Consider the following 13,650-nt stretch of genomic DNA (forward strand, 5'->3'; position numbering starts at 1 on the left):
TAGGGTCGGAGCTGAATGTGACGGTTTACGAAACATAAGAACGACTTTTCTTAGCATAAATAAGTGAAGGGAGACAGAATTGGGGTATCGTATGGGCAAATCGCTTTATGCATATCCCCAACACCGTAATCTTTCTTCAACCGTAAACCAATGTTGGCGTGATTCGTTTGGGGTCGGAAGATCCGTGCATTTATGTGGGATAAATTTGTTTTTTTTTTATCTGGACCAAGGACGGATCTATTTTAGATGAATTCTGCAGAAGAAGAAGAAAAAGAAGAAGAAGAAGCATTTCGGTTTTGAACCTCGATTCAACGGCCTTTTAAAACATGGAGATTCTCCTATTCAAGAGACCAACGATGAACGAAGAGGTGTCAATTGCATCTAGTTCAAGCGTAACCTCCGCGAAAATCTGGTAAGTCGTATCTCAGAGTTCATCTGCTCGTATGTAAATCTAGCCGATCATATGGAAGACAGCCTTCCTGAGCACGAAATGTCTCCGTATACGGTACAATGTATCAGATCACGCACAACTTGAAAGCAGATTCGTGTATGAGACGTAACAACCTAATTCCATTAATGGGAGTGTTCCTGATTCCAAATATCCCTGAAGCATGCGGATACTGTAAGTAAATACAGATATTCGCTGACACGTTCAAGCTTTTGAGATAAGCCAGTCAGATATGAATTAATCTCAACACGATGATCGGATCAATAAATTCGGATAAATCGACGCTGTGCGCGAGATATTGTTGAGAAATTGGTGATAGAGCGAAAATGTTTCGGTGCAAGCATTGATTTTTGTATCTGAGTTATTGTTCATTCAAGTATGACAGCGCATAGAAATATTTGACTTTTTTTTGTACCCACAATGGTATGACTTCAATTCGAATTTGTTCACGTCAAATTAAGGTAGATTCTCCCTGTAGGATCGTATTTAATGGGTGTCTAAATTCGGCCGATTTTTACTTCCTAATTAAGGATAAGTATCACTCTAAATTAATGTCAGAGTTATTAATTCGTATTGTAAATAAATTTTTTCAACTTATTTTTCGGCGAATGAAAGCAAGCAAGTCATTTTATTGTATACTGTCTAGCTTGTACATTAACAAACAACATCTATTATCGACGAATACCGTGTTAGTCATGAAAACGCAATTCAAAATTTCCCATTAAACGAATCATCGTTCACATGTTTATATGTGCTAATTAAAACAACCGAACGAATGCGAAACATCCATCAGGATAACTGATAGACGTAATCACGCCATCTCTTCACATGCACCGTTATTTCGTGCTGTTTACGAGTCGCTCTCATATAATTTCGCATCAGCTTTACGTGTACACGGCATGTAAGTCAAGTTTAGCCGCCAAGTTTATACGACCCGCTTCACAAGTAAATACTCAAGGTACAGAAAGTTGAGCTCAAAAGTTTTCCTATAGTAATTTCATATACCGCGTGTAAGTCATGAGACGTTGGTATAAACTGACGAGACCTCATTCCACCCTCGTTTCATATCGTGGCAACGCAACGACAAAACGCAGGCTCAACCCTCTCAAACCGATAAAACAAAGAGCACCAACAGATACACTCTTGTGCAAAATTATGTGTGCCTCGTTGAGTCTTGCAAAGAAATTTATATTAGAATCCCGAAAAGTATCACGACTCTGCAAAGTGGAAAACCTGCCGTTTCAGTTAGACAAACTGGAAACGAGATACTTTATCACTCGATTTTATTGATGCTGTGCATGATTTGAGCAACACAGAAGTGAAGATATTGAAACCGCAGCTAAAGAAAAGTTTAAAGTCTTCCATTTCTCATTGACCAGTAGGTTTAAGTTGACTTAAATTAAGCTTAATAGATTTCGATGCACAATGTCAATGACAATCGAAATTCCATTTTTTTTAACTCAGTTTAAGGAGGAACATCAGCTTCACGTAGAGTGAGATTATGTAAATAAGAATTTGATTATTTTTATCTAAGTTATCGAGGTTATGTAAACCCTGTTTGATTTATCTATACGGAATTGACCCTCAAAAATACGTCATTTTTGGGTGGAATTTGTGTGAAACATAAAAAAATAGCAAAATACAACGATCTCTAATTTTAAACAATTTGAGTTCAAACGGTGGAATAGTACTTTTTTTCTAAGCTATCACCATTTTTTATTTATTTGTGAATATGGAAAAATGGGGCTTGTGGAGTTATTTCCTATGCGTCAGTGTTAAATATTCCAAGTTTGAAAATTATTTACTAAAAAATAGCTGAATGAAATGGATTAAAAATTGGAGGGCTATAGAAAATCTATTCAAAAATGTATTTAAAAAGTTTCATTAAGCTATCACCATTTTTCTCAAGCTGATATTATTTGGCTTAAGCCAAAATTAATGTTTTAAGAATGAGCTTCTCGATTTGTTGATTTATATGGACACTCGTAAGAAAATCGTGGGTTCATAATTTACCTTGATGTTGGTTTTAAAAAAATGTTACAAATCCGACTATCATTAAACAACTATTCAATGAATCGACACTTGACTGTGCTTGAAAAATCTATTAGAATTTCGTTTTCAATAATTAAAAAAATTAAGATCAATATATCACCCATCAAGAATTCATTCTTCGCGTATATTATTAGCATCAAGAAATGTCTCACCAACGCAAAACCCATAAATCGTAGTCTCATTGAAGGAATTGCGATGGGCTTAAAAAACCTTTGTGCTCGAGTTTCTCCATTAACCTCACTTGTGATACTGCTTTACTCAGTGGATCTGACGTTTTACCTTTGCATCATTTGTAAACCACGTCAAATATACAGCCAAGAGCGGAATTGCAAAAGAGTTTATTCAATTATTTATCGAAACTTCCACCAAGAATCTGCTGGTAAGGGAACAATTTTTCTTTCGAATTTTCTTACACTGTTGCCAATGAAAACAACGAGAATTTTATACCTCCAGCGTTCGGCTCAATGATTATTGAGGTGTTGACGTCAAAACAAAGAATTCGTGAAATAAAAGAACAGAATCGGAGCTAAAAACACAAATTAAATAAAAACACAAAAAATCCTGATGTCATTTTTTCATCAATAAAATAAAAAAAGTGAATCTGGCACATGTGAATGTTACCGACCTGGGTATTCCTTCGCAACTTTGTCATGCGGTCACGTTTTTATTTCTCAAATCGATGAAACCAGCGTTCCAATGATCGCTGGACTGATACTTCAGTTTTTGTCAGAGCATCGAACAAACGTGTAAAAACTGCAAACTGCAAACATCGAATTTTTTGTTCCCTTTCCTTTTTCATTCCTGCTCTTCATTAATTCGTATTGTTAGAGACGCGTACTAAAGTTTTTTTTTTATTTCATTTCCTGTTTGTTTCGTTCATCATAGAAAAATCTGGTCGCGTGCATTTTTTTTCATGTTTTCAATGAAGAGTAAATGGAAGCTTTATCGAGAGTGTTCTTAATTAGAATTGCTGATTGGAAAAAAAGTCTCCAAAAATGTATCACTCGAACAACATCAAATCTATCGGGGCGTGTATAGGATATATTTTTTCATTATTTAAAGTAACGATATTTGCTACTCGTAAACCAACTGCCAGAAATAATCCCTACCAACGGTGCTCCGGCGTTTTCGAAAGTTCGAAACATGGCACGTAGTTAAGATAAGACAATTCGCTCATGCCTTGTGTTTATTTGTGATAAATTTCCTGCACGGAACGTGATGCCTAGAAGGATCTAAGTTTTGGAACACATGCACGACACGCATGATATAGCGAGGGTGCAGACTCAAGGTTTGTAACAGCTCCAGAGATGACGTGCACAAGAACAAGGAACTTGCAGTACATTAATGTACACAAGATGTCAGAAAACCAGGGTGTTCGTCGACAGTTTATATGGGCCATGGTTTTTTTGTAAATGAGCAACAGGTTTTAAAGTTTGAGCGGTTTAATCGTCCGCAAAATCGCCTCGAACAAGTAACAAACGCTCTTTTCATTATCGCACGATTCGGTGAACAATATGAACAAGCTGTTTGTTATTTTTCAAACAGTGTGTACAAAAAAGTGATTCGAGTGAATGAAAAGCGAATTAAAATTGATGAAGTGTAAATTGATTCGATATGACTGGTGTAAATGAGCGAAAGAACAGAGAGTCTCGTTTATTGTCGTTGAGGCCGGAAAATTGAATAGCGAAACGCAGTGGTTGGCTCCAGCTCGGTCTTTTGCCTCGTGAAGCAGATTTAGTCAGTCCGAAGGGAGGGAATTTTTCACACAGTCGTTACATTTTCACCCATGTTCCAGGCCCTCTTCAGCATTTTTATTCCATCACAGGAAAAAAAAGGTCAAAATCACCCTTCGGAATTTTTATTTTTTTCTTCCTCTTACAGAATGAAAACTCTGCCTCACGAGGCAAAAGGGCGAATTGAAAAGAGGCATTCCATTACCATCTCTTCATCGACACATGGTTGTCGATAATACTCTATGACCCCAATGAATATTTATAAAAAAAGGGATCGGAGCCCCAGACTTTCACCACACTCATTCGAACTAAGGCAACCCATAGATTCACTGGGCAATGACTGATCGAAAATGTAAAAAATTACGTCAGCATTCAGTACAAATTAGGACCATAATATTTGGTCAAATGTAATGGTATTCAAAAAATTCCATTTTTTTATCAAATACCTTCGTTCCAGCATCATTATCCATGAAATAAAAAATTCATGCATTATTATCGACTTCCATTTTTTCCTTGATAACGATGGAGCTTCCTCTTCACCATTTCTGAACGAATAATAAGGATTGTTGACACCAGTGATGCGTGGCTCAACGCTCAACTACAAAGCAACGTATGACGTTCAAGACCCCTTAAAATGTTATTTTCCTCAGGATAATCTAAAAAGTTGCGAAATCAAAGGGTAACGATGCTTTGCTCGTTTCACGCTCAGAACTTCCGGGAAATGGCACCAACGTCGATGTCGTTATGAGATGAAAAAATCCGGAGCTCTTAATGGTGCGCGAGACCTCGCGGGCATGAAATATTAAATTACTCAGAAAAAGCTTCATTCATCGAAATAAATACTATTTTTTTGGACGAGCGCAGGGTAGATTGAAAATGCCACATAATTCTCCAGCCACATGAGCGTTTTTCACTCTTCTAAAAAGAATGAACCACCAAACAACGAGGGTTATAAATAAAATTCATGGAGGATTTGCTCGAGTTCGATGTTCCAGCACCTTGAGACGGTTGAGGAGATTTACGGACCGTTGAATATACGAGAATTCTTGAATTCCCAGTAAATTTAACTTTCAAAAAAAAACTTGCCACACGCAAATCTCTGTCCATTCTCGACGCTACGTTTCAATCAAACAACGAATTTTTGTCATTTCACACTTAAATCTTCAGCTAGTCCGAATCCTCAATCTCTTTTGGGCCACGAACGTCTAAATAAAGCCTTACGAAAAACAATCCTCACCCCAAAGGAAGACAAATTACAGGTGAGAAACGAATTTTTCGTCTGATAAACCGAGTCTCACCATTATTAATTGTCCCGTTGACAGAATGATGAAGTACGCAGGAATGTACGACTTAGTGAGGGTGCTCAGTAACAGTAGAAAAATCTATTGTGGCTGCAGACAGTTACAGATTATAAGAAATACCCGGCGTGAAGCTTCCTCCTTGCTGATGTATTCAAAACTATAATACCATCCGCACGCAAGCAGACATAATACCGGATTTCCATAATTCTACCATGTAAATTCGTCATATGAAAATATCGGTGACACTTTTCCTTCATTTTCTGAGAGTCGGAGACCGAGATAAGAGCCAAGAAAAAAAAACTTTACGTATAATATCCAATGAAGATCGATATCAAGGATTGCAACTCGGACAAGTACATTGCTCGCGTCTATCGAAGGTGTCAGTTAAGCACAATTGATGCTAAATCCAGCCCCAGCATCAAGCTTTCATCTCTCCATTCAAAACGACCCCCAAAATGTAATAACTTGATAGGTTCGTATGCTCAAATCAGTTTTTCTAAAATTAACTATTCACGTGGCCAGATTTAGAGTAAGATAATTAAGCAGATAGGGTTAAGAGACGCTAAACATGCTTTGGCCTTGACCCGGCTCACGCGAATGTTTCGAGCAAGTTATTTTCAACCATAATGTGTTGAAGGAAGGGCGACTCATGATACGTGGGCAATCATCTGCAATTTGACTTAATAATTGTAATTTTCGGATTCCGCTGGCGTTTGCCACGCTGAATTTCCTTTTGAAAGCTCCTTCGTTCAGAAAATCTTTAGGACTACGATCAATAGTAGATTGCACGTGTATCTTCATTCATTAATTGGACTGAATCTTATGAATCCGAGTGTACGAATAACCATCGCCAGGGTGAGGCAGGGGAGTCACTGAATTTTGTTTAGCACTCCGAATAATAAAGATTAGCTTCAAATAAATAAAAAATTAGATTCATGTCGGTTTGGAAAGTAAATAGGCAACGAATTTTTATATAAAAAGGGGCACAAAGTGTGGAGTCGTTGCATGGCTCCAGCGGTCTCTCAAACAGCCTCGGGCGAGACAAGTACTTTGATGGGTAACCATGCAATATCATGCACTGGCTCGCACGTCAATTACTGAGCGGAAGGCAGATTTTCAGAGTTTCGATCACCCTAGCCAGATAAAAAACAGTGAAATTTTTGCGCAAAATCAAAAAACACTTAAAACATTTAAAAATCATCTTTTCGTAGAATTCCAGTACGTCTGATATGAACTACTTCATTTATCAGCGAGCTTTTCTTATACTTAACAAGAGGCATGCTAAACCCATCACAGAATGCGGGCTCAGCAAAAATTAAATATAGCATCATCAAGCAAAATATTTTATTTATTTGTCTTTAAAGTGCTCCATCACAGAAAATCTGTGTTTATTATTAGGTTGATTTTTTTAGTACGCGCCTTACGGAACGAGCACACTTTAGTATTATTCCAGACCCGATATAAGTTCGAGACATTGGTTTGCCGGTGAGTTTGTGAATGAAGTTCAAGTCTATCTCATCATTCGTCGCGCGTTCGAAAATAAACGCGTCGATGGAATTCCAAGCGGATTGCCAGCTGGTGGTCGATATACGTAATCTCTTCCATAATGCTCATCTCAGTGTCCGAGGATACGAATTGCAATGAAACAGAAAATATAAAGATGTCCCTCCAAGGTTTCTTGTAACGTCGTGACCTTCTGCCAGATCGATGGGCTTTTTAAAGCTGAACGTTGCCGAATTTTTCTGGAATGCCCGTCATATTTCATATTATTACTGTAAGAAAACCATGAAGAATGGAGGCTTACGAAAATTACGAATAAAACGAAAAAGTGTAGATCGCGAAGGAAAGGAAAGATTCTTATTTGTGGAAGTTCAATAGTTTTTTACGAACTTTATTCAACTTTATTTTGCAGCAGGATCCCAAAGTGTATCGGGATCCTCGTAAGAATTGAGTTTTAAGTAGTATTCTCGGTTTTTCCGGACCACTTCGAGTGGCAACTTTCTCTGGGTGAAAGAACTGGTGATACGAATTTGCCTGCATCCCATTTTCTTGAACGTTCCTCCTCAGCGATTCCCTATTTATCGTCTCTTTTCTTGTCACACAACCGAGCGAGGACTACTTTCATCTTAGCAATCGCCGGGAGCTTAACCGTCCATTTTCTTGACGTCACACAGTTAAGGGTTGTTTACTACTTGGGGCAATAGAAACCCTCCTGAATGTATCCTCACTTTATCGAACTACGGGAAAGCTTAAGTATTTTTTCCCGTAATAAACACTGTCGAAAATAATCGTATGTAGACCTCCAATTCGATTCGATGCTTGCTGTCTTATTTCTTGCTCGTTGAATTTTGGCCTTGGTGTTTCCCAAGCAGCCGGAATATCGACTGCCCATGTAAGAACATCGAATCTTTCGGTCTCGGAAAAGTTACCACGTTCGATAAACAAAGGAGATAATTACTCAGTGGCACTCCCATCGTAGACGATTCTGACTTACGAAATTACGTCTGATCTAAAAACGTCGAGTTATTATAGATAGCGTCAATGATCGAAGAATTAATAGTGCCCAACCCTCCTGGCATTGAACACCATCCTCCGACGCTGCCAATACGTGTGCGCTTGTGTTTAATTCGCAAACCAAACTCGTCTCACTTTCTTTGCCACACGAGCAGCCCACGTCCTGCTCCGTGCTCCTAGTCAAATCGCACTTAATCAGCAGCGGCAATTTTCACTCTTTAGATTTATGTGTCTTCAGTGAAATAGGATGGTCAAGATCACTGCCGAAGAACTTGGGTAATTTATAAATTTTTATTATCCAAATGGATTGCTTCTTGAGGAAGTTCATCTGGTACTGAGTTAGTCAAAAAAATAATTATTCATTAATAACAATTGTGCTTTTTATACAGCTCTTATTGACCGAATTTTTCATGCGCTTTCATGTCATAATCAGTGACGTTTGACATTATTAAAACATGGCAGAAATGTCGAAAAAAAAAAACAAGTTTTTATTAATTACATCAATATTCTCTCACCCGTCCTTCATATTTTATTGGAAGTCCCTAGTGCGAGTTGCCTCGATCAGGAAACGTAGTCTGCGGTTGAAAAAAGTGGGTGGTTGCAACGTTGCCATCATGAAGTAACATATGGGTTAACTTCCCAATAATCACCATTTTTCGTGAAAAAAATCATTAATTACAAACTTTATAAGTATTGAATGGATTTTACGAAGGTGTAAACATATTATTCAAATATTTTTCTATCACCTATGGAAGTTTTTTGCGAGAACTGTTTGTCAATGCTTGCAAATTTCATATACAAAGACCGGAAAAGCACTGAAACCCGTAAGAGACCGTGTGTTAATTTGGGGAATCCGTTTTAATTTTTTTCTCACGAATAAAGTATCCTCGGGCCTTAAAATTTATTTACAGGACAGGACATTTATTTATTATTCATTGCCGTATTCAGATTTTTTTTATCGAATCCTCGAATTTTTATCAATATTACGTTTTCATATATATTTGAAGCGCTACATGTACGTTCCAGTATTTCGCATCATGGACCGAGAGGCGTGCACAGCACAAATGTGAACGGAGCCATTCGAAACGTCTGCATGCCTAGTACAGAAAACCCCCAGCATTTCGTGGCCGCCTCGACGAGCACACCGCACTGTTGTTTCAAAGGCGAAGCGCGCGGCACTCTGATCAGTCGGTTTCGCGCTGCTTCCGGAGAAAGGACGCGGCTTCGAACTTGCGAAGCTTCCGATCCTGGTGGCCCACGGCACAGATGCTTTTAGTGGAAGTGATGATAGGCTGGACTTTTTGATACGCGAAACGAGTCCGATTCCGACGACGTTTCATATTTTAGTTACGAATAATTTTTTATTAAAATTTTTTTTTTTATTTTTCTACTGCTGAAAGTTATGCAACGAAGCTCTTCATTAGTTGTATTTCTTGAAATTATTAGTTCACATTCAAATTGGATTGGAGTAGTGCGAATTTCCGTTTTTATGACAATTTTGTATCCACTCTTTGTTTGAAATTATTACAAACTCCGAGAAAACTACGGCTACATCGACACCACCGATGTGATAACAGTTGTTCGGAATCTCATCAAAGCACGATGTGTTAATCCCTAATCCGTTTGACTTCCCTTAACAAAGTGATAGTGCATTCATGACAGAGTTTTGCGAATGTACATGGATACGTATTGTGTGGAGTGCTTAAAATTCGTGCATTTCATGTTCAAGTTATATTTTCTGCGGGAAAACAGGAGCAATTTTATAAATATGCTAATATTGGTGGTTCGAATGAGCGAACAAACATGTAGAATAATAAAAATCTAAATAAATATTCTCGAGCGATCAGACATTTTTTTTCAAATATGCGAAATGGAGTGGGATCTCTTTTGCCAGCTTCGAGAATTCCTCCTAGATAATGCACTTGGGGCTCAGCAAAGGTATGTTTTATTTCAAAATATTTTAAATGTTTGTATATAAACAATTTTCGAGAACCTCAAATGTAATGAAATGGAGGAGGGGATGAAAAACATTGAAGTGCAAACTTATGATCCACTGGAAATACTATGCAGTACACATATTATTAATGAGTGCGAAAGCCTCATAATTTTCATGTATGTTGCTATAACCCGTTGGCAAGATTCTCAGACTATTTTTTTTACAGCAGATTGGTTTGCACTCAGAAAAAATATCAATCCAGCCTGATTTTCACTCGTCCAAAAATTCGTGGCCAACGAAGTGAAAATTGTTAATTCAAATGAAAAGTTCGTAGATTCGAGCACTGAATTTGTTTACCCAAATTCGAGCTGTACTCATTTCTCATGACGACAAAAATGTGGTGGAATCGATAAAAGTTTGATTGAATCGAAAAATTTCATTTGTTCGTCATGATTTATTTATCCAACAACAAAAAATGATTAAATCACCAAATTTCTTGTTTGTAGTAAGAATAAAAAAATAAATAAAAAATATGTAAACTTATAATATTCTCCGAAATGCTATAGTTAATTAATTATTATTAATGAAACAAATTTTGAAAATTTTCGAAAACAATTGGAAACGGTATCGCTCCGGTAAAGAATCTCTGGCAGCAACTCGTCATAACATAAATGTACTTGTCTCCGAGTCGTTGCCGCGACTCTAGATTTGAAATCATTGTGAATGCGAAATTTTTACTCGTTCTTTATTTCAATCACTCAAACTTCTTCTGTTATTATTTTCTTTGACCGTTTTTCTTTCTATTATTTTTATTACCTTTTTGTTCAGTTCGTAGAATGGTTTCGTCGTTCTGTTTGCCTGTACTTTCCTCTGGCTTTTAAAACTATCATTTCTTCCTCCGGTGCTGTCTCAAAAGAATACACTTGCTGATCTCGGCTTTTTTTTATATACTCTTGACAGCGACAATAGCTAATCAAAACTTCATCATGCTGGTGAAACGACCGTTTATGATAGATAAGGAGACCGTTCCTTTTTCCGATGCCTCGATCGCATGCAGACTCTTCTGAGTGAATAAAATTTTTCGCTTTTCAGGATCAACTGTACGGTATTGTCACCACCAGTGACCGAAAGTCGAATTCATGCCATATTTGTACCTCGTTTCATTGGGCATAGTAAAAAATGTTCAGCTGTGCTCTAAAACGATCAGAGCTTTTACGTCATTATAATATTTTTTGTTAATAAAGAACTGAAGTTGTAATTAATGATAAGAAACAATGGAGGCTGTAACTTTTACATGAGGCGTGAAGTTGAATAATAATTTTGCAATTTTCAAATAGCAGGCCAAAATAACTTAAGAAATGCTCAGTCTTTCATTTTCAGCTGTACAGTCTTCAAGACTCCATTCCGTGACTGGTTAGTGATATGACTATACTGCGAAATCATATTTCTTTAAGCGAGGCTGTTTACCTTTTCTCGTAAATATAAAATCGATAACTCAGTAATTGGGAGCTCAACCTTTTTCAATATTGTGTTGAGCCTTCGCCCTTCAACACCGTCCCTTTTATTAATTCTGAGCTTGTATGAGAAATATATAAAAGAGAAAATATTCCTTGACAAAAGACGAGCAAATGGAAGATTCAAAACTCAACTAAATGGATAATTTTATAATGACATTAAAGAGGATTTTAATAGCCAGTGCTATTAAAATTAAAAAAGAAGGGGGCGATTAACAAAAAGCGATTTGTACAAATTTGTGTTTTTGCAATCTAATTACACGGATTAGACGAGACACGTCTAAAAGTTTTCACTTCGAACGTGATTTACGATTGTGGTTAGTTTGCCCATAACGCGCTTAAGTTTTTAACGGAATTACCGTGACCGTACCTGAGTAATCAGGGTTGCTCCAATACTTGAGTTCCGCCCAAAAAATGAGAATTCATTCCGGCATTTGGCGATGTCTTTATTCAGAATCTTCATTTATAGTAGGAGGAAAAAAAGTTTTCAAACAAAATTTAGTTCAAATCATGAGACATTTTGGTGATCTTTTTAAAATAACAATCTGATAATAAACAATTTTATTCGGGTTCATTTAATAGTGTTTTTTGCATGTAGCAAGGGATCAGAAAAGTTTGTTTTTATTGGCCGGTAAACCTTTTTTTTCTTCAGAAGCGATCCTCACCAGTGTTCGAACATTTTGAAACTTTTTCAAAATTCTATGCAGCCGCACAAACTCCAAATCTCTGTTGCCACAAAATTTGGTAAATATTTAGTATCGCAACACCAGCCGTAATCGGGTTGTGAATTTTTTTGGAGGTATATTGTGACCCGAAAACATCATCATAGTCGTGGGCCAACATAATATGACTAATTACGTTGTTTTAAAGTAATAAAGAATTCATGAAAAAATTTCCAAGCTGTTTGCTGTTGGTGTCACGTTACTGAATATTTACTCAAGATTTTTTTTTTATCGTAGCTTTTTTGAACAATTTATCGATTATCAATCGATATGATTAGTCGGTTCGGAGGCTCTCGAAATTTGGAGGCGTAATAGAAAAACATTAAATTTGTCGCTAACGAATGAGTGCAGTTTGCATTAATTAATAAGTCGACTGATTTTTTTTTTACTTTAATGACTTTGAATCGAATACTATATTCAGACTGAACATGGTTGAGTTTTGTGCGAACCACGCGTATGAGACTTTTTGGATTAGGATAGGATATATACGCCATCTGGATCCGAGAATCCAATATAAATTTTATGAATAAAAGCGTCGTTCCAGAGTTTCGCCCACCGCAATATTTTGTGCCAGCGTCATTGTCTCGACATCCATGACATAGAGCTTTTGTTTTTCTTAAACTATAACCGAGAAGGTCCTGACGTATAGCCCCACTGACAATGATCCTTTGTGCTCGTTGATAAACCAGCGACGTCATATAACATTTTTTTCTCTGCGTATAGCACGAACTTGGATCAAACGCAGTTGTTTCCGTTTTCCAACAACTCCATTTTGCTCGAAAGTTATGCTGATCCGCGATTTTTAAATATTTGTGGTGTCAGAGTGTCATATTTGTTTTGTTTCTATAGCTAATTGGAAACTGGCCACTGTGCCAACTCAATTGGATTTTGCTGTTCAATATTTTTGTGTCTGAGCTTGCGACTTTTTACAAACGCATCCCATTCTTCCTATTTCTACTAATTGCCATGCTCCCATAGAATCCCAGCGAGCCGATCGTTTAAACTTATTAGCATAAAGCTTTGAAAAAACTGCTTCCTGCCCAGTGATCGATGTGCATTCTGGTGTGGGGCTTAACAGTCACCTAGCTAAGTATCAGTGTCGCTCGAGGCTATTTCGTTTGGGAGATTGTTAAGGTCATACATCGACCACGCATCCACTGTTTTCGGTCGAGTTGAAATATATTTATTGTTCATACATTGACTGTGAACGCCGGAGGCCTCGCCACGAATACATTTCCTCATCAAAGCAGGCTCGAGTGTTGCTAAAAAATCAATATTTTTTCTGAAACCATGATCATCTAGGATTTCATCAAATACCGTTCAAAGTTAAGGGATAACTGAATCTAATAATGAATTTTTAATCGATCAATCATGGCTCGCACGACATATTTTATCCCACAAAAATGAGCCAGGAGCTACAGGACGCAGCT

At 37.3% G+C, this 13,650-nt stretch overlaps 1 protein-coding gene across 1 annotated transcript in view; it reads left to right on the plus strand.

Annotated features, from left to right (window-relative positions):
• Positions 1-9,263: 9,263 nt before the first annotated feature.
• The window catches only part of RYa-R (RYamide receptor), a 46,450-nt gene continuing 42,063 nt past the window's right edge, over positions 9,264-13,650 (plus strand). The window contains exon 1 of the mRNA XM_043411333.1: positions 9,264-9,986. Within this exon, the coding sequence (XP_043267268.1) occupies positions 9,965-9,986 (22 nt within the window). The 5' untranslated portion in view covers positions 9,264-9,964. The remainder of the gene's footprint in view (positions 9,987-13,650) is intronic.

Source organism: Venturia canescens, chromosome 1 (assembly GCF_019457755.1).
Source record: "Venturia canescens isolate UGA chromosome 1, ASM1945775v1, whole genome shotgun sequence".
Lineage (NCBI taxonomy): Eukaryota > Metazoa > Arthropoda > Insecta > Hymenoptera > Ichneumonidae > Venturia > Venturia canescens.